The following is a 27,292-nucleotide window of genomic DNA, read 5'->3' as shown; positions in this document are numbered from 1 at the left end:
CATATCGGGTCATCTACCGAGCATTTAATATTCTAATAGCGGTGAAACTTGAAACGAGCACTTTTCTACTGACCAACAAAATTGCTTATTCCTGGTGTGAGCATTGCCACCCGTACACTCATTGCCAGTTTTTTCTCCAGAATTTCTTATTCATCTGTTCTTGTTCAAGAGCTCATGCAAACTCATCAGTGTGTTTCTCTCAGAAAAGTGAGGTCATTAGAGGAAATAGAGAAAGTGTTGTCGTTTTAGTTTCACCATCCATTATTCTGACTGATTAAAGATCAATTAGAAAGTGTCCTGCGAAAACTGCTTAGGTCAATTTTACTAGCTTCCTATTCCTTTGTGTTGATAATTTGTTTCAAGAGTTGACACTATCATGTCGCAAGTTAAGTTACAATCAAGGCTTGTTCTGAGATTGAGTCAACCCCAAAACTAGTACCTCTTAACTCAGGAGGTATCATAAACCCAAGATATCTCAAGGATGGAAAAATGGACAATAGCAGTTTTCACACGACAAAATTCAATTATGAGGTGTGCAAGTTTAAGGAAAAGAATTTTGCCTCCATTTAGTTAAGGTACAAAAGTAACTATTTATTGAGAGAGAAAAAAAAAGATGGCACACTCCAAATAAACATGGGAAGTGAGGATAAGTCTTTTAGGGGTAGAAATAAACATAATCTATCTGAAGGGGAAAACAGTTTTTATAAATATCTTATCTCTAATTTCATTCTATTTTTTAACTTGTTGCTAATTAACACTAGTCAGTACCTGCTAATTAGTGAAAGAAATAACGAAGGAGGGATTTCTGAGCACCTTACAATTACGAAGAGAATTGCTACTGCCGAGAGAAGTTTAAATGCGAAGCTGCTTCAACTTGCTTAAGGAAGGAAATTTTCCCATCATTGTAGACTTCGACTTTGATTCCGTCTCTAGCGGGCACTTGAGACTGTATATTTCTGGGTAGGCTTCCTGAAACTGCATTTGACATACTCATGAAATGATGGAAAGGTACACTTAGAAATTGAAAAGGAAGAAAGTGCATCTAGAAATTGAAAAGAAAGACTAATGTTTTGAAGATCGTAAAAGTTTACATCCTACCAATGATAATTTCTATTTGTCAAAGTTTATTTTGAACCATCCACACATTTTATGGCAATTACTCAGCTATACCTTCAACTATGTATCCAGAATCTTATTAATATGAAAGAAATGGGCTGTGTACGTTCTAAGAAACATTCTAATAGGAGAGGAGAGGTAAACATCTCAACATGACAAAGTTTAAGGTTTAAAATCTCCTGACTTCAGCCGGTCAGTTAGTTTATTTCTTTTTTCCAGGCTAGCCATTCTTCATTTATGTTCTCAAAAATCTGGTATGGTAGATTTCATAAACAAAGGCCGAAGTAAATGAAAAAAGAATATTACTAATGCCAGCAAACAGAAACAAGGGAATAAGGTTCTCCCTGTTCAAAGATAATCTGAACACAAGAGGGAAATTTTTTTTTGGTTGGTACTTGATGGTGGCTAGAATACATTCATAAAGTAAGTTTTCTTGGAGAAGTTATTCACTTCCCACAATAAATTGTACAGTTTTCTTGATAATGCATACGCTCAAATTACACTTACCTCTGCTCTTTTTTTTTCACTTTGACAAAAATCAATTTTTAGTCATTCGATAGAAGTATGAAAAAGTAAAATTTGAAATTTTTTGGAGTGGTTGTATTTTAAAGAGTTGGTTCTCCAGTATGAAATTAGCAGAAATTGAGATGACTTACATAAATTGCTAACTCAATCAAAGAGCTCCGTACAAAACGTGTAGAAAATGAAATTCAAATTATTGTACTAAGAAATATATAGGGAAAAATTCTTTATCATAGGTACTTATCTCAGAAATTTCAGAAAGTCATCAAGCTGAAAATTGTTTGAAAGGAGGCCTGTGGTGACAGGCCTCTTAATAGTTGAAATAGTTGATTTTCTATAGTGCCATAGCCAAACTTTCAAAGGAATCACATCAATTGAGACATTTTGTGGAATTGAATCGGCCATTCTCTAAAAGACTTTAATACCAGAAATTATAATACGAGAAAAAACCATAGAAACTGAACTAATCGACCCATTCTAAATCTCTGAATTCTCTAATACTTTAGTGAATTATTAAATCTGCTATTTAAAAAAGGTCAATTCATACTGTTTCTACTATCTCCCTCTATTTTGTACTTCTGGTGCCTGCTCGAGAAGGAGTGCTTCAATTGTACTAGAAAAAAGTAGATACTGTTTGGCAATCAAAAGAGTATGAGCAAATTAAATACAGCAACTCATTAGGAGAGGCTGTAGTGAGGCCATCCTTCGGATTCCATTATCTGGAGTTACATGGGCACCGCGTCATGGGTACAACAACTCTCTTCGAAAACAAGATTCTCTAAAGGCAGCTTTCACCAGAGCCAGAATACGTGAAAATCTGAGTGTGATCAAGCTAGAAACGTCCCTGAAGATAATTTGAAAATTATTTCTCTCACCATTTTCAATTTCCTCTTCTTTTCTTTTGCGTTCATTTTCTGATCATGGAGAATCTGATCCAGGAGTTCAGCCAGAGCACGTTGAGAGCCAGTGAATCTTTGTTGCTCAAATTCCTCTCTGCTTACCCGTTCACAGTATGCATGGTTCTAGTGGGGGGAAAAAATTCAAATTTTTGGACAGTTGAAAAGACAGATTGAGAAGATAATTAGATTAAAATTAATTAGGTGCAGCTCAGGGAAAGGAAACTAAGTGAGCATTTTTCAATTTTTAGTTTTTGACAGATTTGAATCCTCCATGAAGTAAACTACATTGGAATGGTAAATTTTCCCAAAAAGTGGCACTCTTCCCAGAAGAATAGTGCCTCATAAATCGGGAATTGGCATCTCAATGTCTAGTTTTTATTGTTACTTGCATCTAAAAACTAATATTTGACTTTAATCTGTGATGAATTATTGAATAGTTGGTGATCAAAACAGTGAAAAACAGATATCATCATCACCATCACACATGGAGTGCGGCTGGGATGGAGAAGGAAAAAGTGAAGTGGCAATTTATTTCTAGAGGATGTAGTCAGTAAACATGATTACAAGAGCCAACTGTTGAGTAACGACTCTAAGCTCATAATTTGAGAACAATTACATATTTTGGCAAAAACCTGGGTCTGGTCAAATGAGTAATGTAAGAATAAAATGTTTGATTGATCTAACTACTAACCTTTCTGGACGAATTAAGGCACTTCCTGGCTTTTGAGCGAATTTCGTTGACGAAGTCCAGAGGCGGTTTAAATAATATATCCTTATGATCCAGTAGGAAACAAACAACGAAAAATGCAAGATCATTTTGTTTGTTTAAATTATTTTCTCGCATTACTCCTTGGCTTAGCTCATACAGTACCTTAAAGCAGCAAAATACAAAGAACCGGTTGCTGAATAATGAAAATGAACTTAGAATGATTTTCAAGCAAGAGACTGTCAAATTCTGGAAGTCAAATAGATTTTTCCAAAAAATTTAATGTAATATTTCAGGCATCAGAAGATAAAATTAATTTTTTTGCAAGGCAAATCCGATTACTGTATAGAATCGTATTGAGAGCCATATGCCGACCTTTTTTTTCTACTTATTACTTCAAAGGTCAAACACACAAATAGGGAATTTTCTCAGTCAGCTAGTTGCATCTTTCTGCTCAGCTAATTTGCTTCCAGTTTAGTCTGTGCGCTACTTATTCTAGATTTTCTTACCCGAACAAAAGGTGGAAATGATGATTAATTCTTTGCTTGTTTGAACTATAATTAAATCCTAAGCATATTTGTAATTTTGTCAATTCAATATAGTGGCACTGTACCTGAGAATGAGGAGAGGCCATCAAACGAGACATGAGTAAAAGTAAAAGTTTAAGTTGGGCCCGATTTTTTGGTGGGAGCAGAAGGCAGAGAAGTTGGAAGATCTTCTTGCCTGAATTAACGGTCTCATCGCTCCAACCAGCTGAAATCAACAATTATTAATATAACGAAAAACACTTTGATATAAAAATAAAATAATTAACTGAGTTCTTGCAACTAACTAAAAACGGAAGTTAACGCTAGAAATTGCTTACCTTTCAGCAGACTAAGAGTTTGGAGATAGCTCTACTTAGGATGAGGAATTAGATGAGAGCCCTCATCAACACCACCTTCAATGTTCAAGATGGAAAAATTGAAAGTGTCGATTAGATATACTTTGATGCTGATTAAAATTTATTCTAATGATAGAGTTCCTTTGAATTTAGGTATGCATTTTTCCTGAGCTTGTGCTTCCCATGATTCTAGTCTATAAGCATAAGGCTTTTTTTTTTGTTGCTATAATATAAACAGAAGCGCTGTGATAAAAATAGACTTAGTTCCTGTGGTAAAGGACAAATGCTGCACTAAAAATTACAAGCTCTCATCAAACTAAATCCATCACAACCTAAGTAAGTAAGTTCTTTTTTGTGCATGTATATACTTGAAACTAAATTAAGTTTTTTTCTTAAAACTAAAAAAATGAAAAATATTTGCTTACACTTCTTTTTCCTCCGTTGGTTACCATCATAAGAGCTATCAGAGTCATCTGAGTCAGTGTAGAAGGACGAGTTGTCATTAACCGTCAGATATTGTTCGGAGTCAGGAGTAGTTGAGCGGCTGCACTCCATCAATCGGTTTAAAGTTTCCAAAGCTATCCCATAGTTAAACTCTACTTCACCAGGGGAATCAACTGATGCCAATCTCTCCATGGACTTTGAAATAGCTCGAGGCTCAAAGCGACTACCAAACAAACTATTCTTTCTAGCATTCTTGACATTGATGTTGGCTGAGTGCCTCGGTCTTTCAAAATTGTCATCCAAAGAATTTTGCGAGCTGAATTTATTGATTTTTTTGTACTTGGGATCATGACAAGGAAAATCATTGAGGTTGTGACCTGAAACACTGAAAGGTGTTTTAAGACCTTTGAAATCATCAGACAGATTATCGCATTGTGCTATTGAGAAGTACTTGAGATTTTTCTGTGGATATTCATACTCCATGTTTTTATTCGACATCGCTTCCGCTTTATGCTTCCTTATGAGTTTAGGAAGCGTGCTGAAAGATTCTTTGTTCGTATCATGAAGTTTCTTTTTCGATCTGCGCTGAAAAGTTAGTGACTTGATGGCTTCATCGTAAGAGGGACACTTTGGTGCAGGATTAAAAGTTTGACGGTCTGGCGGAGGATGTCGGTTGTAATATTTCTTTCCTTGGGTTACGTTGTGATGAGGATTGACATTTTCTGTATCAGAATTGTAATCAAATTCTGGTTGATTCTTGGGCTGGCTTGGTATTTTCCTTCGCAATGGTTTCAATGGTTTTAGTTCCATTCGTTCAGTTTCACACTGATCTGAGGCATCTCCAGGAAAAGAGGAGGTGCTCTTTCGAGGAGCAAGGTGTATCGTATCAACTGCAGATTTTGGAACAATCCTTGTGGTTGGTGAATCGGATGTAAAGGCAGTTTCAAAGCAGGAATTGCGAGGCAAGGAACCGGAGAGAATGTTGAATTCATTCAAGAGGCTGTCATTTGAAGAGTGAAATTCTCTGTTCCTCAAAGTCTCCTTCTTCTTGGAGCTTCTTCCTTTCTTCAATGGGCTTGACATCCCGAGAATCAGATTTTCTGTGGAGCGACTTGCATATGGCATTGTATGCTGATTAGTGGAATACATTTTCCTCCTGGATTCAAGAGAGTCTAAATATTGATAGGCACAAACGAAGACATTGTAGAATTGAAATGGAATCAAGGGATCCGATAAACTGTTGAAATAATCTTTTATAACTTCCACTATGTCTGTCTCAAATCCAGGATAGGTTGGAGAGTGACCGATATTACTCATTGGCCCTGAAATGCATACAAAGAAAAAAAGATTAATGATCAAAGAATTGTAAAAGAATAGGTTAGAGAAAAGAAAAAAGAAAAAAAAAGGCTTGGAAATGATTTTATGTGGAATGCCATTAAAATGTACAGCTGATTGAAAAGAGATTTTCAGTTTTTGCCAGTAGACCCTTGAAACCCTTCAAAAACTGCCTGGAAATGGGCCTTGATCAAAATCTGCCTAACAGACACTGATGGTGAGTTTGCCCATAATTCTTCATTGGAAGCGTTGGCGCAGTCCCTGAGCACTCGCCTAGCATGCAGAAAGTTGTTGGTTCCATTCCTTGGCCACTCTGATTTTCAACAGTTTCAGCCTCCAACAATTTCCATTATCATTTTTTTCATCATAAGAGGGGATTCCCAAGCTTGTGCATAGACTTCAAAAATGCTTGAATCTCTAGGGTGATTGCATTGAATGGTAAATTGAAAAGTTACAGAGTAAACTGTGTTATTCCTCATGCAAAAAACTTTCTCAGAGTATGTATGAACTCAAAGAGTTTTCATACTTTCTCAGAGCAGTTTTGAGGTGCTCAGATCCGGCTGTGAGAGCAATAACAGCGGCTTGTCAAAATTGCCTTTCTGATCATTTGGAAGATTTATTTTTAAATGAGGGCTTCAATTGAAGCTGAAACTATACTGCAGCCAACGTATAGCTCGTTTTTGTCCAGCATTAATGGTTTGTGAGAAAATTCATAGGAGACCTTCCTTTTTGGATGACCCGCGTAAATGATTGAAAGGCAGGCTAACATAGTCAAAGATGCCCTCCGATATGTCTTCCATTCAATGAGTCATTTAATTCACTACAGCTTATTTGACTAACCTTTGATATGAAGATAAAAGTTGACGTGCACTTGTTATTTTTGACATGGTAAAAAATCTTGAACTCAATTTTTCAACAAGCTTAGAATTTTTAATGGTATTTAAAAAAAGGACAACTTACAGTCAAATAGTAGTAGCGTGTTGATAGCTTCCAATACCCACTGTGGAAAATTAGCACCAACGTTCATGTATTTGCAATTCAGAACAAGATAATTACAATTGATGGCACTCATCGGCAAGATGGATTTTAAGTCAACCCCCTCCATCAATAGGTTGAGCCTGGTAACAATAAGAGACATTCTGAATTAATTTTGAAAACATTCGTGAGTAGGGGAAGTATTGTCCTGCATTCACAAACAGTCAAAATTTTCAAATTATATTGCCTGTGTACTCAGATTTGCACGTTTTTAATTAACTTCACATTAATCCTGATTTCATGTTGATTCGCGAAGAAAATAGTGTCAAGTAGATACCAAGATCAGGGCCTTCTGGCCCTGGACTTAATGAGGTTCTCAGGTTTTGCAATGGAAAATGCAAGTAAACACCGATGTCCCAAGTCCAAAACTTTGTACCTCCACGTGTAACATTGTAGACTTCCTGCTGTCATACTTTATTTTTTCTTTGAAAACTATTCGACGCAGTTTCTTGGAAACTTCTTTGATTTTTCTTTTCTGTCTGCAGAGCATCTTGTATAAATTTCAAGCTATAGAGTTGGTTTATTTTTCTTCCAAAAAATACAATAGGAGCAGAAATTTTGAAACACCAGAATGGAAACACGTGAATTTGCACTTTGGCCAATGACGTGGATTTTTTCATTGAGGTCCGGGGAGCAATGGTTCTCTAGATTTTCATTTTTCGAAACGTGCAATTTTTTGCTATCTGACACTATATGCAACGGACTGATACCCAGCACTTGACTGCGCTTCAGAAATTCAAAACTCTCTTATAAAAATTTCAGAGCACCATAGGCAGTTAAGGATCAGTTTTTCTTTAGAGGAGGCACTTAGTGGGTCAACAGCCCTACAGGTAACTCTCTTGGTAAGTTTCCAACTTTTCACTAGGCACTTCTCTTTTCTCAAAAAATATTTCTTCTTAGCTTAAATTAAATCAAATGAAAAACAGAAAACTAAACACATTCTCATTCATTGCATACTTCTAGTGAATGAATTGAAAAATTTTTTGGGAACAGTCCCATTTCATAATGATTTTCAATCAAGGAAACAAATCCGAATCAATTGGAGAATAGTGGGGTAGGTGAGGGTAAGAGTACGCATTTTTTGGTTTTTCCTGTATTTCCGTGACCGAATCGACTTTTAAGCTGGGAAGAGTGGTCAGGCACCTACTGCAAGCCCTCGCACACAAATGCCATGCGTCGTCCGAATTTAGAAATCAAATCCATGGCCGTGACAAATTTTTTTTAAAAACATCTCCTGGGCTCCAAATTGCTGTTACATCCCGGAAAGCGACTGAAACTGGTCTCAAAAGGTTCCAGTAGTGCCTAACCATTTTTACTGTGAAAACAAATAAATAATTCAGTCTCCACAAGCTCCCAGGTAATTTTCGAAGTCAATTTTTTTTTAACAGGAAAAGAACAAAGTTTAATTGCCCAAACTGAACAAAGGAACATAAAAATTTATTAAGATGCTGAGTTGCCTACATCTTCTATGTTGAAGTTCCTATACACCTCCCTCCCCCCCACTACGCCCCACTTTTGGGCGCGTACTTTTGCCCCAAAGTGTGAAAACAACTACAGATTATTAAAGCCAACACTATAACATTTTGATATGGTGCCTGTCCGATTTTTTCCATCAACTATTCTACTCACAACAGACAATACAAATACTAGAAAAATCGATCTTTTTCACATGAAAAGTAGAATTTGCTTCATAATGGACCACTAGACAGGGTACGAATTTTAGCATTCTAATACATGTTTCCGAACCAAAATTTCACGTAGAACACGATTGGCGCAACAAAAGTTACTGAAACCAACTCTTAGCGAAGATATCAACGTTTTTATTTCACATTAGTTACAAGGAATTTGAACTGGCCGCTCACAAGAAACTCAAAGCTCTACGTGAGTCAAATCGCGCACTACAATGGTTTCAGCAAGCTTCTCAATCGAGCAATGTTCATTTCCCACCATGTGTTGTTCAAACTATAAGTAATTTGCTATAGGTGAGCCAAAGCGTCAAGACTGAGGTTGCCAGATTTTTATATCGCTGAGACGTTTACTTATGATAGTGTTTAGCGCGCGATGTGAATGACGTAGAGCATTGAGTTTTCATGAGCGGGTGGTTTCAATTCACGCATTAAGAATCATTAAATATCTTCGTAAGGAGTTAATTTCGGTAATTTTCGTTGTGCGTATCGTGTTCTACGTGAAATTTTGGTTAGGAAACATGTATCAGAATGCTTAAATTCGTACCTTGTCTAGTGGTCCATTCCGTCAAAAAACATCCGCTTCGTACAAAACTTCGTCAACAGGTGAAACTCAATGTTGCCAACAACCAACACCCGGTGCCATCATAAATTCAAATAAAGCGCGCAAAAAAAGTGCAGTGCGTACTTTTACCCCGTGCGTACTCTTACCCCCACCTACCCTATCTCTTTATCTGTTAGTATCCATTCTCTTAATCTTGCATAATTTTGGCAAAAAGAGGTTTCATTACTTTTACATATAACAATGGAACTTACCGTCTTAGGAACATACTCCTCCAGAGAATATTTTCAAATTCCATCTTCCCTATTTCAGCCAATTTTCCACCACCTTTTTCTGTATCTCGGGGCTGGCCATTAAAAATTTTGCTATCCTCAGAATTTAGAGAGCGATTCTTCAGAGATGACTCATCTTCAGTGACAAACCTTTAAAAATAAGAGATTGAATGATCAATTATAAAAACAGTCTTTTCAAAAATATTTCTTTCGTGGCATATCATAATAAATGAAACCAACATAGGCTAATTTCACTTGTTGCTATCAATGCATGGTGGAGTTCTAATTTGAGTAATGGTATATCTTCAGATGGATTCTTTAGCAGATACTTCAATTTTCTTTGAGAGAATGAATTTACTTCCTCCTCGTTCACCAAGTATCTGTAGCGGGATGAATTAATTCTTCAGCGTTTTTTGTCATCATTGTTTCCTACCCTTCAACCCCACACCACCAGCTAGCCACTCAAGACCATCTCACAATCAGTATTGTCAGAATGGCCTAATTGTTCATTAAGAAAATTCAAATATATGTACATTAAACTTATCACTTGTAACCTTTGAATATTTGTCTCCTATCCGCTTTAAAAATCTAGAAAAAAGCACAGTAGTGGCTAGAATGTCTCGATAAAACTTTTTGAGGAGATTTCAATAAACATACTTACTGATACAACTCTGCTCCTTCTTTGAAAGGCCGATTGGTTGTCTTGATACTTGTGAAAACATTGGCCTTCAAAAATTTGTCTAGTAAGCGAACAACCTGGTCCCGAGTAACATCTGGACCGAAGTAAGATGTTTTCAGGAGTGCTGCATGAAACCAGTTGACTGCCTCAATTCCGGTGAATGTTCCATCGTAGTATTTCATGTGACGTCTGTGCCTTTTGACGGGCATTCCTTTTTTGAAAATGCAGATTGCCTCATTCCACTAAAATAAGAAGTTTTTGTTTTAGAAAAAAAAATATTCCTGAAACCTAACATTCAATTTACAGTAATGTATCTGCAAAAGTGAGAATGTAATTTAAAGTTTTCTATTACCCATTGTAACTCATTTGGCTTCAAGGAATGAAAAGAGGATACTATGAGTGATCAACGCATGAGGCAGCATCAAAAGATTTAAGAATCAGTCCTTCTCACATTTGACAAATTTTCGCGACTGGATTTGGATGAAGTTTTTAACTTAATGCCAATCTTTACAATGAACTGAAATTCCCTTCAGATGACGGTGTCACCCGACAACATTTGATTTTCATGCTGGCAGCAATGATGTCCACATCCAAAATGCTCGACCCATCTCCCGAGGTGGGTTGAAAAGTGGATGGATACAAATGTTGGTTGAAATTCATCAAGCAACTGAGTTTACTTCTTGACCTCAGCAGAGCGGTTTCTCCTCTTTATTGTGACCCTGCCAATCTGGTTGAAAGTCGACCAAATCCACTCACAAAAATTCACCTAATGGTACATAAATTACAAAGTAAGTTTGGTCAAAAAAGACCCTTGAGTGAAATGTTAGCTCAACTCTTCCTTTCTCTCCAGGACTGCAAAAACAGAGAAGGTATTTGATCAGATGGTAATGACTCGTTATCACTGTGTTCTTAGTCAGCGGCTCAGCATTTTCGAGGGCCGAATTTTCGAAAAAAATTTCCGATCATGATCTGAATTCAGGATTTCACAGAGGTGTCTTTGGCATACACTAAAAATCTTTCAACATGAAAACAAGTACTCAGAGACATTTCTTCTGTGAGTACTGGAGGGAAACAATGATAACGAAAGCTGGAGTTTTACCAATTTTGTGGCTCGATAAGGTTCAGATCTTTCCATGGTGAATCCTTAAATGATGATACAGGATAAACCAGTTCATAAAAGATGCAAACTATTGACATAAAAGAATTCTGAACTGACACTAAAGCGACTAAATGACATTTTGCACCTGTGGCTTTACATTGTATATACACATAATTCAACTTCAAAGAGAATAAAGAATACAAGTGAGAAGTGAATACAACAAAAAATTCAAATTCAAAAAGATAATGGCACTTGTCTCAGCCCGCCGCACACAGTCGATGGAGACTCTGCCAAGGATGCGCAGAGGGTTTCAGCGCTTGTTTCTCGAGCAAAGCAACCAATCCGCATCGCGTATTTGTTGACTGATTGTCTAGATCAGATTAACTGTGTAAAATCAGCTTTATAACAGTCATTCATCCCCTCCCCCTGCCCAGGTCAAAAACAAAAACAAAACCATAACCTAAGATGCCCAAAATTCAAGCGTGTTGATTGCGTGATTAAAAGTTCAAGTGAATTGTAAATTCATATTTCTTGTAATTTTTTTCCCACTCAACTACTTTGATAGCAGTAATAATCATGTTAAGAGTGTTTTAATGTTCATTCGTCACATTGCACTTACAAAGCATTAAGGATGTCATACTCAAGTCATACTCCAAACTATTAAACCGTCTTCAGACTCATGATCTCATGATGAAAGAATTTATCTTAAAGTCTCCCACTAGAAGTTTCAGATGCCAGTTTACGCACAGAGTTTATAGATACTTTTCTAAGATTTCTACCACTAAGAGTAAAAAGTACTCTCATACGCTGAATTTGCCCTCTACTAAATTTCAAAATTGGGTGAAACAGGAAGAACGTGCCCAATTGGACCAATACATTTATGAAGTGAGTACTAATGTTTGACCGAATTCAAAAACCAATCATATCTTTAACGATAAATCTATGCGCATCAGTCTCTTTTGTTAGGCATTGAATATAATCACTCGTGAATTCTGAAGCATTTTGTTCGATTGAGATGGTTTCTTTTCCTCTCTTTTTTAACAGTACCTATTTCATTTTTTTAAGGGCATTTTTATCCATTGCCTCTGTTATATAATTATTAATCCCAAATAATAGGTTGCCCATAAATTTCTCGGAATAAATATATGTACAAAAATATTCTCTTGTCGTTCTTTGCTAATAGGATTAAGTAGCTTTCCCTATCTATAGGGTTGAAAATCTGTCAATCAATAATATTTATTGATACATATTATTTTTTCCAGAAATATAATTTTGCAGATTTGTACAAGTTGCAAAGGAATTTCCCATCCAGGCCTGAATTCATTTTGCATGATGGACCTCCCTATGCAAATGGAGATGTCCACATGGGTCATGCTGTCAATAAGGTAATGCCTAATGTTGGCGCAGTTCCACAAATTTTAAGAAATGTGCCCTGGATATGACTTGACTTGAATTTTATCCGTTGGTGGCTTAGGCTTTGAATTGAATGATCGTAACATTCCTCGCAGTTTTTTTCCAAATGGCATACTTTATGTTATGTTCATGGCAAAACTACAGAAGGATATATATATTTCATTCACTTGCAGTGCTTCCAAATCTTCCCTCCTATTTTATTCAATCAAATTAGAATGAATCAACCCAATTTCTATAGATTTTCTTGGCTTATTTACCGTATAAAAAATGAAAATCTGGGAATTTTTCAAGAAATGATGTTGAGTATTTTTTCTGCGGAGAAAATAAATTAAAACAGACGGTCTGCAGTATTGGGAACGGAGATATGCATTTTTGCAGTTTCATGTGTCAAGGAAGGCAAAACAATTACGGGCTGCCTATTGTCAAAAATGAAGGTGAAAATTTTCATTTTCATTCTCAGCAGTGCATTTCAACATTAAAGGGTCTGAATTTTTTCAAACCATACAGTAGTCGGAAAACTGAAAAGTTGCCTGATTTATACTGTGTTTTGCAGATCTCAAGTATGCAATTCCACTTTGTATCTTCAGGAAATGGAAGCCAGTCAGTTTCTTTTGAAAGTTCTAAAGAAGTTCTGAAGAGTCTCAAAGCTATCACTTTTTTCCAGAAGTTGCATTAGTTACCTACATAAGCTTTGGCAGATTTCTTATACATTTCTTACGATCTCATTTCAAAGTCAAAATAAGTTAAAAGATATTGATTTCTTCAATTCATGAAACGCACCTCTATCTCTTTGGTAGATACTTCTTTGTAGTAGGTACATAAGATGGTCATCTCTAGTGCACAAGGTGGTGGCTTTCAGTACACAAGATGGTCCTCTCTAGTCCCTTCTGTCTTTTTATTGTATTTGCTTTCAAACTCTATTTCAGATTCTGAAGGATATAATAAATCGTCGTAAATTACTCGATGGATTCAAAATTCACTATGTCCCTGGATGGGATTGCCATGGGCTTCCAATTGAGCTTAAAGCAGTGGAGAGCAATTCCCAGTCCGGCTTAACAGCTGTAGAAATTAGGAAAACAGGTTAGTTTTTATAATCATATACCCTTCCTCCCCCAAGTCTGGACCCGTGAGTTTTCTCAAGAAAACACAGTTCACTGTAAAATTTATAGCACAACATTTAAGTGAGTAAATCTATTTCTGCTATCGGGAAGTCCCAAGAAAGTGCATTTCTGTAAGTTCTGTAAAAAATAGATTGGAAAAGGATCATAGATAATTAATTTGGAATTTGTGTTTTTATTTACGAGAAATTTTATTGGCATCATTACTATCATCAATTTTTTGAGAACTCGTTTGAAAAATTTGGTTCATGACATCATCCACCGCGGTAGTGACACCCTTGGTTTCTTCCACCTTGCTTACCTATACCAGTCAGCGAGACACGCACTTTTACTGGCTACTCGATGTGAAACTCAGATGGAAGCAAAGTGGCGTCACCACCAGGATGGGTGACGCCATAAACGGAATTTTTCATAGCGGGATATCTGGGTTAATATTGACCATAGGGAGTTTTTGTTGGCGTAGCTCATTATTTTCAGCTGATCTACAAAAATCAAGCATCAAAGCACCATTCTAAGACCAGCGCAACTGACCCATTGTCTAATTTTCTGCTCCGTGAGAGATTGGCAAAATCAGTACCACAGTTCACATCACAGAAGACCTCCCAAAGCGCTCAAAGGCCAAGATCAAGGGAACGGTTTGCTTGGTTGATGGAATTGATGAATAAAGGATACACTCTAATATGTACTTATAAATGCCAAATACTGTATTCAATTATTTGAAGGAAAATTCTAAGTTTCTGTGTTTTCTTATTTTTTCTTTTTCTTCAGCCAGAAAATTTGCTGAAGGAACTATAAAGAAACAAAAGAAGTGTTTTAAATCATGGGGTGTGATGGCTGATTGGGAATCAGGCTGCTACTCAACTTTCAACAAGGCCTACACGCAAAACCAGTTTCACCTATTTTATGCATTGCATGAAAAAGTGAGTCAAGTATCTCGAATTGTCACAGTTTGATGTTCTAAAGAAAATAGGATCTCAATGTTTATAGTAGCAAATCTTTCTCCACAAAATCCCTGTATCCTCATTGATTTAGAAGGCATTATGTATCCACTGTTATTTGCTTCTCAAGGCATATTTAAATTCCAAGGTGTATGCCAGCAAATTTAACAACAACTTGAGTGTTAACAACTAGCAAGTTTGCTAAAAGCTGTTTGGCAAAAAGCTGTTTAAATTGAAACTTTCTTCGTTTCCTTGCTTTTCAACTTGACTTCCTTTTTTTCCATAAAACTAGCAGTTGCATAATAATTTAATGTTTTTCTTATAATCTCTTTCAGGGATTAATTTATAGAGGACTAAAGCCAATTTACTGGTCTCCTTCATCAAGGTTTGTAATTCAATTATTTTTTTGAATCTGTATATATTACATTATATTATGAAAAAGAGCATGTACTACAGTAAGTGCAAAAATTAGAAATATATTTGAAATCAGCTGTATTTTGCTATTTCCTGTAATGGCATTCTTCAGAATCCTTTGAGAATGATAAGTCTCAAAACTAGCAGCTTTAAACTCTCTGTATGCCAATTTCGAGAGAATCAAAACTGCTAAGCAAATTTTTCATTCCTCAAAAACCTGTATTCTCATGAATTTATAGCACCTATACACTATGATGGACTTTCAATTCGCATCTATTACATATCAATTTTGAGTTGAGTTTCGTACCTTTCATCTGAAATTTTAGTTTTCTTGAAAGCTCGTTATCCGAGAAACTTTTGCGTTTGCCTTTGCCAATTCTTAAAAATTGTCTCTTTCCCCAAGTAAACTTTGTATCTTACAATCAAGGCTTCATATTACTCTGTAACTTTGAAGGTATTTACCATTAAACTTAATGAGGAGGTACTTTCTCCTTGAATTTTTTTTTTTTAAGCCTCTGCATTATAAATATTTTCTCAACTTTCAGGACTGCTTTAGCTGAGGCGGAATTAGAATATAACAATGCTCATGAAAGTACTTCCATTTTCTTTCGCTGGCGCTTAAACTCAATACCAGAAATGATGAGATCTGTCATTGGAAGCAGAACTGTTTTTGCCATTACCTGGACCACAACTCCATGGACATTACCAAGCAATGCAGCAATAGCTTTCAACCCAGCCATAGACTATTCATTAATTACTTTTTCTGATGATTCATCAGATGCATATCTAGTAGCCTCAAGTTCGATAAAAAATTTAGAGGAAAAATTAAACAAGTTATGTTCAATTCTTGCTCAGTTCTCAGGTAAAAACATGAATTATCACATTGCTCTTGACTCTCTCTCGTGTCTCTTTGACAAATTTGTTTAGTTTGTACAAGTTTGCTGTTTTCATGGTGAGAAGCGGAGCAAAATAATAAAAAAACCTTGTCACTTTTTTGTGCGACCCTGTAATAATTTGAAATGACGCCCCTGAACACATTCATTGCCATCGCCACCAAGTTTTTTGCAAATGCCTCTACTCATGCCAAGGTGATGGTCAAGTAAATGTGTAAAAATGGAAAAACATTTTGAAAAAATGATAAAGGAAGAATCGGGGTAAATACAGGTTGATCTAATACAACAACGATCAGTAATTGTAAAAAGAAAAAACAAAGAAAAAAAATGAGAAAGTCAAGTAAGTAAAGTTCTCCTAATTGCAGAGAGAGAAAATGAGAGAATTGCGATATTCTGCGAAAATCATCTGCTGGCATATAGGAGTTTCGAGCCTTTTTGTGTATCTGCTTTGGACAAAAAAACAATGTTTGATGCCTTTAACGTTAACTTCTTCCTTAATCAGTTTTACTTATCTTGCAGGTGTTAATTTAAGCGGTCTAACTTATCAGCATCCTCTGAAATTGGACTCAGTGCAACCTCTTTTAGGGGCGAACTTCGTATCAACCGACAAAGGCACTGGACTTGTTCACATAGCCCCTGCTCATGGACCTGAAGATTTTCTACTGGGTCTTAAGAACAATATTAGTATTGTAATTACTTTTTTTGGTATTGATGAGATTGATCCATTTTCATTAAACTTTTACGGATACACTATGCCAAGTGCAGAATGTATTTTTTATCAGACTAAACTTGCAGTATATTGCCAAAGAAAACTTAAATAAAAGCATTTGCTTACTATGATATCCTATCAGAATTATATATAGTGAGAATATGTTTTACACAAAAAGGGTGGAATGTTAGAAATTTCCAACTCGATTTTAAATTAACGTGTTAGTAGTAATAGATCTTAATTCTGAGCTGGGGCCCCCTCTCCAGAAAAGGTATTGGAGTGGCCATTCATGGCAACAATAATAGATTTTTAAGTGTCCTTGAAAACCTGTCATACCTGGGAACTGAACCAGGACCTCAATGTTTGCAGCAAACTGCTTTAACCACTACACCACCAAGGCTTGCAAATATTAGTTTGTTCACTCTGTCTGGATCGAAAACATGTCCAAAAATAGTTACAGGTACCAATTTTTCTTTTTCATTTGACAAAGGTTACTATGATTTATTCTTAGGATGTTTTAATTTTCTTAAATTTATTATTTTTCAGAGCAATATCGTTGATGAAAGAGGTCTTTACACCGCTGAAGCAGGAGGAAACTTAGAAGGCATGAATATATTTTGTGAAGGCAAGAAAAAATTAATGGAAATTTTGCGCCCTGATATTTTATTTGAAGAGCCCTTCATCCACAGTTATCCTTATGATTGGAGGACAAAAGAACCCGTAATTTTCAGAGCCAGTCACCAGTGGTTCATTGACACCGAGAAAATTAAGGATGATGCATTGGTAAGCTGTAACTCCATAAGTTATCGAGTAAATAAGTAAGCAAGCGTGCAAGGATGATCATGTGTGAAGCTTCTGGAAATTTGCACGCGTTTAAAAGTATGGTTTACCTCAACAGCCAATGTTGTTCAAATGTGTCTCTCTCTTGCTCACTTTCAAGGTGTGGCACCTCAAGTATCTAATGTGCGGTGCCAAATTCTGCGCCTTAAGTGTTAAACTTGTTTTATTTCCTTTAAATGGAGCATAGCATCAACTTCAAGTGCTGTCTTTGACAGCGTGCATTGTGCGCTTAACATGCTGCATTTTAAGCTGTTTACTTTACATACTGCAGAGGTGCGGTCTTTTCACAATATGCGCTGGGTTCTCAGAATCTTCAAAATATATCAAAAGGCTGCAGAACTCCAATTTGGTTTTGTTTTTGTTTGAGACCACAAAATTCGTCATGGAAAAAATTTGGCCTCATAACCTTATAATCCACCAAGTCATGTTATGCCGAAGCATCTTTTGATGGAATACAATAGCGACTTTTCGAATATCTATCCAGAAGCCATGACAACAGATTATTTGGATAAATATTTTTGAAGGGATGTGTTGGAGACAATGTGATTATGATTAAAAGATCAGATTTTATTTTGAGTCGGCCAATGGAGAGTGTCACAAGAACACATGTAGACGGCCGAATCTGACGAATCAGCAGAAGGTATGATTTAGCAAAAATTTGAGATTCCACGTCCAATATAAGCAGAAATTCTGACCTTTTAAAAGCAGCTGATTACTTTGTCTACCATTTACCTTGGTCGCATTTGTGATAAATGCGGAGCAACCAGTTGAAACTTTATTATTCACTGATTAATTAATGAAACAAGTTGAAAGAAACAGTAGTATGATCGAATGTTGAGAATGATGCCTCTTATGTGCTTTTTAAAAGGCAAAGTCTCCAGTAATATTGTATGTAGAAACTTTTAGTATGAATGAGTCTCATCACATTGTAAATTCCTTTCAGGTTTCCTATGAAAACTTGATCTTGTGACACATGTGATTGACCCATGAAACATTCTCTCCTGAAGTGATCGGAGTTGCTAGCTGTAATGAAACTGCAGGCCCAACACATTATCAAAACTGATCTTGCTCACTCTTGGCACTCTAATATACCTGCATGCAAATTCAGTGTTTTATATTTTCATGAGTTCTAGAGTTATAACATACCGATTGTCAAACTCTCAGACCAGGTATCTCGTTTGCGGTGTTTAAAAATCTCTGTTTCCATTTTATTGTTTTGGAGGATACATTCCTTGAAGTTTTCACTTGAAGTAATTCCTTGAAGTCGTGTAGAGAAGAAAAATCATGGAATTTTTTAAGAATTAATGTTAAGTAGTTTTCCATTGGAAAAATAAAGTATGACAGGATGCCTGCAACGTCGCAAACCGAGGTATGTGATCTGGTAGATTCACAGTTGATATGTGCTACTCACCTTACAACTGAGTTAAGGAGCTCTTTTTGTTTCATCCATCACCATGTTTCATGATAATGTGAGCAAGGTACCATTTTTTGGTCTTTTCAAATCTCAGTTCATTTGTTACTAATTTTACACCCATAATTCATTGTGTCCATTTTTTCTGTTTTCAATCAGAAATCCTTAGAAAACGTTTCTATGGCTGGAGTTAGCACGATAAAAGAGTTGAAGACTAGACTAGAACAAAGACCCTATTGGTGCATATCTCGTCAAAGAGTTTGGGGCGCTCCTATACCAGTTCTTTATAATGTATCCACGAATGAACCAATTGTCTCCAAGTAAGCAACACCTACCTCCATGTTGTTTTATAAACTATTCGTTTGATTTTTATCGACAGTCAACATTGAATTTAAGTACAAGGATCATCCAGAAAGTAAGTTTGCCTATTCAATACGGTCTCTTAATTTTAGATAGATAGAAAAATTATGGAAGTAGTGTTGAGAAACCACTACTCTCAGCTTTTAAACATGCTATAGAAATTTACAGGTCCAATAAAACTAAAAAAGTGGGATTCTCTAAATCCCCCTTCTCTTCAAGCAGGTGTAAAATTTTATGGGCTATTAACAGTAAATGAGCTGCTGTATTTGATGCTTAATGCAATTAAGTGACTTACAGATAGTTTCATTGCATGTAAAACATGAGGGAGCTCATCCATTGGGTAGAAAATTTCAAGATTGACTGTGTCTTTTTTTTATAGCAGTTACATCGCTGAATTCTAGGCGTTAACTCTTGCTTGCTGACTGAATCATTCATAATCATTCACTTTATTCTGCTCGTTTGCCAAGATATTCTTTCAACATTTTTTGCTCTGAAAAAATTTACCTTCTATTTGACTCTTTCAACAGGGAGCAGGATTTCCGAAGAATAATAATATTTGTTTTGTTTATTTTTTTATTGTTTGCCCTTAGATCTCTAATAGAACACTTTTGTTTTCTACTGGACAAATTTGGCCCTGACTTCTGGTGGACTGTTCCTCTGGCCGAGTTGATCCCAAAAAATTCAGAAGACAGCATCATGATGAGAGAAAATGAAATCAAGAGAGGTGAAGATATCTTAGATATCTGGTTTGATAGTGGAATTTCATGGTCTTGCGTGCTTGGAAATGACAAAACTGCGGATCTCTACTTAGAGGGAGTTGATCAGCTCACCGGCTGGTTTCAGTCCTCTTTGCTAACTTCAGTTGCAGTCCGTAAAAAAGCTCCTTACAAGAGTATTTTTGTTCATGGCTATGCTGTCGATCAAAATATGCAAAAGATGTCCAAGTCTTTAGGTAATGTGATCAGTCCTGTCGATATTGTCGCTGGAGGAAAAGATCTTAAGAGCCAGCCTGCATATGGCATCGACGTTTTAAGGTAATCTTTTGAGATAATCACTCTTGCCTTAAAAATATTTAGTGACAGAGTCAGGATAAGAGCGTAAGTTCACAATTTTCAAGACAACAAAAAAATGCAACACCATGCAATTTGGGGTCTAAATTTTAAGTCTTAATTTGCATCCTAGAGAGGGCAATAACCGTGCTTTATGTTGGCTGCAAAGCCCTATCTTCAATGAGCTGGGCTGCATCAGCTGTTCGTTTTTACTCGAGGGTAAATTTGTGAATTCTGATATTTTTTTTATAAAAAACTTTTAATTTAAACAAAATTTTGGTAATTTTGGTAATGTGCGTGAAAATTCAGTATAAAACTGTATTTATCATTACAGAAGAAAAAAGCTTATTCGAGCACAACCCCAACACTCTGTTTTTATCACTCATACGTTTAATTGCAATCTGTTTGCGATAAATTTAATTTTCAATGTAAAATGTTTAAGATGCATGGTCAGGAACTTCTGTTTACAGCGCTGAGGCAGATAATTCTCAGTGGAATTGCATCAAAACTTTACTTGAGGCTTCCTCAATTTTGTTATACTTTGCCTGATGAAGTGTTAAGGAGGCTTTTAAAGTCTCCTTTAGACTGTCCCAGTGTTCCTGTATACAAAACAGTGTTAAGTTTTGTATCCATGGGAAGGCATAGTGTTTTCCTGGTTTATTTCTCCCTGTGCCACTGCAACCTTTATCGTTTCATAGAGATTGCAGTAACACAAGGAGAAATAAACCTGGAAAACACAAATCCAACACACTGATATAAAACTTGAGACTATCTTCTAGACTAATATAATAATGAATAACTTCTTTATGTAAGTAATACCAGTAAATAATTTTCTAGGTGGTGGGCAGCAGCTCATACTGTCTTTCACTCGAGCATTCCTGTAACGTCAACTGTTCTAACCTCCAGCAAAGACGATTTACAAAAAATTAGATTGATAATGAAATTTCTACTAGGTGCTCTCAACAATTACAGTCCTTGTGACTCCGGAGGTAGCCTCTTTTTGCTAGACAAATACATGTTGAACTGTTTAAGAGAATTTCTGACTCAGGTAAGTCTAATCCAAAATATCTTGAACAATTTGTCATGCTTAAAGTCTTATTTCAAATGTATCTAGTTTGTTGAATGGAACCTCTGGAAGGTGTCTACCTCTATTAATCTGTCACTTTTCCCTCTTCATGTCTAGGAGAATAATCATGGGAGGTTCCAGGGACTTACTTTCATTAGTCTTCCGATTAAATATCAAAACATGTTGGGAGTTTGGCAAGGTTGCAAACTGAGGTACATGCTACCCTAATTTAGCCATTAATTTTATCATTCTTTATTGCTTACCTTTTTGACTGCCTTTTCAATTTGAGTAGAGAAGCAAATAATAAGTAAATATTCATTTTTGGCTCTCTCTATCTTCTAGGTGAACATTTTTCTCCTAGAGCAGCTGATACTTGAGTTAGCTTTTTCCCTCTGTCATGAGAATGTTCAGTCTATGCTGACTTCACCCTCTACATGGGAATTACACGGCTCTTAAACGTTGGAAAAAAAAACCGTCTGTAGATTGTGAGCACGAATTTCTCATTTATTAGCTGATATTAGAATTACTCAGTTTGTAAATATTATCTACGTAAATCTTGATGAGATGAGACGTATGTTTTACCACGTCCCTGTATCATTTCCTGTCAATTACTCTTTCATTTTAGGATAGAGAAGCAATCAATCAGTAAAATATTCATTTTTGACTCTTTTCTTTCTTCTAGGTGAACAGTTTTTACCTTAACTATCAGTTTAACCTTGTGTGCCAGGCCGTGACGAAATTGATCACAAATGAAGTGTCTAGTTTGTACTGCCATTTGACCAAAGACAGGTTTGTGATTAGTTAATTTGATTTTTTACATCCCTACCTAAGTAGCATTCTTTAATGGAAAAATTGCGCTATTTTGAAATTAAGTTGCAAATTTTTTACGATTTTTTGGCGATGAAATAGCTGGGATCCTCAACATCTGAGCGAATATCCTCAATCTTGTTACAATTTTATTTCCATAAAATCACGTTTGACAAAATCGACCGTTTATCTCAATTTATCACGATTTGTTGTTTGATAATATGACGATAAATCGTTGACGAGGAAATCGCAATTTTGTTGCAAATTTATGCGATGAAATTGCAATTAATCGCATTTTTCATTCTATAAAACTGCAATAAATTGACGTCAATAAAATCGCAATACATTCTCTGATCAGATTGCAACTTATCGCAGTCACTGCTTCATGGGTAATGAAGCGGCTTACTTATTCTTGAGAAGAATCGTAGTTCTAAGTAATCAAGGTCAGGTCAGGCCAGTTTTTGAGGGAACGTTCACTTTTAAAAGAAATAAGAAACACATTTTAGACCATCAAACGTTTAGACTAATATTTCAATTTTTCTGGGATTGACTTTTGCCAGCTTATTTTGTACATAGAGCACATAGAGTCATAATGTAAATGGGAGAGCTGGGGCCATGTTATGGTCGACGAGTTCCGGGCCCGGTGTGCACCGAGTTTCGGTCCCTTTTCGACACATGTTCGATCGAAGATGGCGGTGTGGAATACATAGTAATTCCTATCTTCTTTGTTTACATCAGATTTCCGGGTCCCTGTGTATCAAAAGCAATCGATTATGTATCGAAAAAGTTACCCGGCATGACACAGGAGTCTCAAAATTTGGGACCTGGAAAATGCTTAAAAGAGCACTCTATGAGTTTTTATTACTTCTCTCAGGGCCATTCCTGTCAAATCATTTAACTAGTAGTTGACTGTCTGTTAAGGTCCAACTAGAGGTTGGTGTGTCTTGTCAATTTACAACTACTGGTTGAGAGGCTGTTAACGGGCTGATTTTCAACTGGTGCTTTTTCTGCCTGTTAGGTTTCAACTAGGACTTCAGACAAAACATTCGTTCCGGTTCTTCGCGTTTCACTAGTTCACAAAGAGCCTGATTTAACTACCTGGGCTCGGTTTGCGGACCCCGCCACCCGCACCCTCCTCTTTGCAAGGGTTGCTCTATCCTCTCGTTCAACTGCTAATTGAATTTTCGGCAAGGGTTCCCAGACATTAGAAACAACCTGATGTAGGATATGAGGGAACAAATCATGTTAATGCACTATTTGGCAAGTAGTCTTTGTTCAGGAACTAGAGGTTGAAAATCAGTGACAAGACTCTCCTTCAGGTCGAACTGGAAGTTACCTTTAACTGGTAGTTCGTCAACTAGCAGTTGAGACCCGATTTGACAGGAATAGCCCTCAGTTAAGCGTTAAGAAAAAATCAAGTTTTTATTTGCTGCCTTCAAAAGGCGGTCAGTCAAAATTACTGTCTCTCTGTTTGAAGAACTATTATGTCTACTGGCAACTGTTCATTATATCATTTTATCTATTCAGGCGGTTTTAAAGAATTTAACTGCACCAGTTTACTACTTTAAAGTAAAAATAGATTTATACATATAGGAACCTTTGGTTTGTGCCAAAAAATCTACCCATTATGAACTCCCTCCATACCCAATTATTTTATATGCTATTATTTTTACAGGTTGTATTGTGATGGGAAAGATTCAGTTAGTCGGCAAGCCTGCCAATATACAATGGCTGCAATTCTCAAGACATTGCTTTTTACCATTGGTCCTATAGTACCTCACTTAACAGAGGAAGTTTACTCTCATTTTACAGCGAAAAAAGGTATTGTATCTGTTATTCAGGCAAGCATAATCAACATATATCATTAATTGTTAAATCTATAATATGTGTTAGAGTCACACAGAAGAGCCCTTCAGTTGGAAATTCTAACTGTTCAGGGCATCGAAAATACCGATTTCGAATGAAAAATGAGGATTTTCAGTTTTTGACGCGATTTACTTTCTAATACTTACTCTGAGGATATTGCATCAAAACGAAAAGTCACAGTTTTCATTAATACGATGTTCTTAGAATACCTATATACAGGGCGAGAGTATGACCATTTGCTTACTACTTTATGATTTTTTGCTCAAAATAAACCTTTGTGCTCATACAACCGGGAGTAAACAAACAAGATGGCAACCTCTTATTACCATTTTTTTTTTCAAAATTTACAATATCTTAAAGCATCAATCGTTTACCTCCTCTCAAAAAACCAATCAGCAATATTTCCTAGGCATCCTCCATAAGGTAAGGGAGAGTGCTTGCAGACAAGCTCTACAGCGCACAAATATTTTGAACACGCTGCTGTGAGAGGTGGATGTGGAGAAAATGATGTCTTTGTGAATTAGTGGACCAAATTCAAGAAACAAAAGCTTTTTCAGCTCTTCAGCTTTCAGCTGAGAGCGTGACAAATGTGCAAGTTTTCACCAATTGTATTCATCCTCACTAGTTCTGAAGATGATACAAATATATACCTTTACCTCATGAATAACCTTTGTATATAGAAGAAAGGTCTCAATTAAAGGCTCACTTCTAACATACCATGAAAACCTTACTTGTACTTACAGCATACTCAGGTGCTCTGCGTCATCCAGGTCTGAGAGCCCTCAAATCCTCTTAATAGAGAATTTGCAGGTGTCTGAAATTTTATGAATTTCGTGTTTAAGTGGAAACTACTGAGTGAACTGAACACGAGGATACCCTTGGTTCATGAATTGAACAATTATTGGAGAAGATATTACAAAATGATCTAATCTGCTAAAATACGTGTGTTTAAATGGGAAATGCCGCCAGATGACGTCATTAGGCCGTGCAATTTCTCACTTTTAAATCTATTTTTATTCTTTTTCCCATATCAGAAAGTTATTCCAAAAATTACTGTGAAATCAGCTCTAAGCATTTTAGATGAAGCAATAAAAAATTTGCATGCAAATTCTCCATTTGGGATTCAGTTATTTTTGTTTAAATGCTAAAAGCTCCAGAAATATTTTTACTACCCTGTGCCTCAGTTTTTGCACCCTATACTGTATGTACCAACACCCTAATTTTTCAAATTTTTTGTTTTTATTTTGGAGAAAAGCCGGTAGTTCATACTTTTCCTCAGACCATAATTTAGGTATTGAAAAATGGTGCTATCCGGAGACCAAAGAAACAATTGAACTCCTACTAAAAGTGAAGGATGACGTCTCTTCAAAGTTACCGCCCTCAAAGAGAATCTCTGAATGCGATTTATCGGTCGTTGCTTCCTCTCAAGTTTATAATATTTTACAGGTTGGTATTCTTGTTCCAGTTTTATCAAATCATTTTAATCCTAAAATTCTTAAATTTCACATAGTGTAGTCTTCAGGTTTTAGGACGTGGTTTTACCAGTCTGAAATGAAAACCTAGGTGGAAAATAGCGTGAGTAATGTTGTGTCAACATAATTGCATTCAAAGTTTAGTTTATGAGACTTGAAATTTAGGTTTTCTCATCGTAGTAAGACTTGGTGGCCTATTTTGTCTAAGCAGGTTTTGGTTTTTGTGACAAGTGGGAAGTTTGAATTGACAAACTTAGGAAACACTAATTTTTCATTTTTGTGATTGAATTAAGAAAATTGGGATAACTAAGCTCGCATGGTTGTGGTTAATTTCTTACCTCGTCCAATGGTTTATTGGCTCGCCTAAAGAGATGCCTACCCGCCAAGGCCAATCTACAAAGGTCAGTTATTGCCCATCGTTTTGGAATCTACTCCCCCGCCTGGCCCTCACTCGACCACAGCCAATGTAACTAATTATCAGCTGCTCCCATGAGAAAGGCATAACATTTATCTTCCTGCTGCAGTGTGCAGTAGGGTCTCAAAACTCCTCCACGGGGAAGACTGAGCTGTGCAGATTAGTTTTGATAGCTGCATTCCTAATCAAGTTTATATGACTGATCGATGTGATAACCATTATTCTCACCAGTATTACTGTAAATTCATGAAAACTATGATCATTCGCAAATTTATTTTTCTGAAAGGATTTTTTTCTTTTTAAATAATGCTTAATTATTGTCGTGGTGTTGCTCTGATTTTCTTTATTTATATTTTAATAGGTTATCAACAAATCAGACATGATTGAGCTTCTGCAAGCAGCAAATGTAAGTGTTGCACAAGATGCCTCTCTAAAAGAAGGCTTTCATCTTGAGATGGACTCAACATCTAACCATTTTTGTGAGCGATGTCGGTTATACGCCTCTACCTCTGCAGATTCATTATGTCAACGCTGTACGCAAGTGCTTCAGTCAATTTAATTGTGGAATTATAGACGGCATCTTTAATTCCTCATCATCACCCGTTGTCAAAGTTAGGAAATATTCAAATAAATGTTTCCAATTCAACATCAACTGACTTCATTTCTTTGTAAACAGGATTTATGTTACCAAAGGAGAACGAACTCCACTGAGAACAAAAGGAGGATTTACCACTTGATTGTCAAGAGTATAGTGACCTACGGGTGTGAGGTGTGGTCGATGAAACAGCGGACCCCGGAGGTTTTAGAGACAGTGAAGATGGACTTCTGGCGTAGATCCGCTGGTATTTCCAGAAAGGATCACGTCAGGAATGTGACGATACGGGAGATCATGGATGCCAAACAGACCATCAAACATGACATAATGACAAACAACTTATTTGGTATGGCCATGTTCAGAGAATGGCAGGAGAAAGAATGCCAAATTGATTGGGTTCCTCCTGGGAGAAGGCGCAGAGGCAGAGGGCGCCCAATGGGAGGGCGGAGGGATGGGATTGAAGAAGAAATGTTAAAGTGCTTACTAAATGGTCAAAATGCACCCCTGCTTTTTAGTTTTATTTCTCTTGAGAGATGGAAAGGAGAGATGTGCCCAAAGTTGAAGGGCAGGCGATGTGTGAAAAATTTCTGTCAAAATCCAAAACTTATTAGATAAAATTTGGCTCTGGAATTTACTCAAGGGAGCAAAAAAAATTAAAAAGAAGAAAAGGGAAAAAGAGAGAGAAAAAA

The 27,292-nt window shown here is 36.4% G+C and overlaps 2 protein-coding genes across 3 annotated transcripts; one reads left to right on the top strand and one right to left on the bottom strand.

Moving 5' to 3' along the window:
- Positions 1–565: 565 nt before the first annotated feature.
- Positions 566–13,496, bottom strand: LOC109040968 (DEP domain-containing protein 1A). 2 transcript variants are annotated; one of them, XM_072300104.1, is made up of 9 exons: positions 13,431–13,496; positions 10,121–10,380; positions 9,442–9,609; positions 6,866–7,023; positions 4,552–5,892; positions 3,857–3,996; positions 3,229–3,408; positions 2,514–2,660; positions 566–975 (listed from the first exon to the last, which is right to left on the bottom strand). In XM_072300104.1, exons 1-9 carry the CDS (start codon positions 13,479–13,481, stop codon positions 853–855), a joined length of 2,568 nt encoding a protein of 855 aa, XP_072156205.1. In that variant the 5' UTR covers positions 13,482–13,496; the 3' UTR covers positions 566–852. The 2 variants fall into 2 exon arrangements, with proteins under 2 accessions (XP_072156205.1, XP_018912659.2); XM_019057114.2 differs by lacking the exon at positions 13,431–13,496 and adding an exon at positions 11,238–11,463.
- Positions 11,689–26,654, top strand: IleRS-m (Isoleucyl-tRNA synthetase, mitochondrial). The gene is made up of 15 exons (XM_019057112.2): positions 11,689–12,122; positions 12,500–12,622; positions 13,577–13,730; positions 14,537–14,688; positions 15,042–15,091; positions 15,666–15,982; positions 16,533–16,702; positions 17,269–17,505; positions 19,133–19,293; positions 19,924–20,367; positions 21,220–21,430; positions 22,131–22,237; positions 23,931–24,076; positions 25,377–25,567; positions 26,370–26,654. The coding sequence occupies exons 1-15, from the start codon at positions 11,925–11,927 to the stop codon at positions 26,565–26,567; spliced, it is 2,859 nt and encodes a 952-aa protein (XP_018912657.2). The 5' UTR covers positions 11,689–11,924; the 3' UTR covers positions 26,568–26,654.
- Positions 26,655–27,292: the final 638 nt, after the last annotated feature.

The sequence above is a fragment of the Bemisia tabaci genome, chromosome 4 (genome assembly GCF_918797505.1).
Source record: "Bemisia tabaci chromosome 4, PGI_BMITA_v3".
NCBI classification, from domain to species: domain Eukaryota; kingdom Metazoa; phylum Arthropoda; class Insecta; order Hemiptera; family Aleyrodidae; genus Bemisia; species Bemisia tabaci.
Note: the sequence above shows the minus strand (reverse complement) of the source record. Positions and strands in the feature narration are given on the sequence as shown.

What these genes read in the sequence shown, in the direction of transcription:
- IleRS-m (XM_019057112.2), top strand. Translation starts at nt 11,925, where the DNA reads ATGATGAAAGAATTTATCTTAAAGTCTCCCACTAGAAGTTTCAGATGC. An exon ending in AATTCTTGCTCAGTTCTCAG is followed by an intron (nt 15,983 to 16,532) that starts GTAAAAACATGA and finishes CTTATCTTGCAG; the next exon opens with GTGTTAATTTAAGCGGTCTA. An exon ending in TGCCATTTGACCAAAGACAG is followed by an intron (nt 22,238 to 23,930) that starts GTTTGTGATTAG and finishes TTATTTTTACAG; the next exon opens with GTTGTATTGTGATGGGAAAG.
- LOC109040968 (XM_072300104.1), bottom strand. Translation starts at nt 13,481, where the DNA reads ATGACCATCTTATGTACCTACTACAAAGAAGTATCTACCAAAGAGATA. An exon ending in TATCTACCAAAGAGATAGAG is followed by an intron (nt 10,381 to 13,430) that starts GTGCGTTTCATG and finishes TTCTTATTTTAG; the next exon opens with TGGAATGAGGCAATCTGCAT. An exon ending in GAAGGAGCAGAGTTGTATCA is followed by an intron (nt 9,610 to 10,120) that starts GTAAGTATGTTT and finishes TTATTTTTAAAG; the next exon opens with GTTTGTCACTGAAGATGAGT.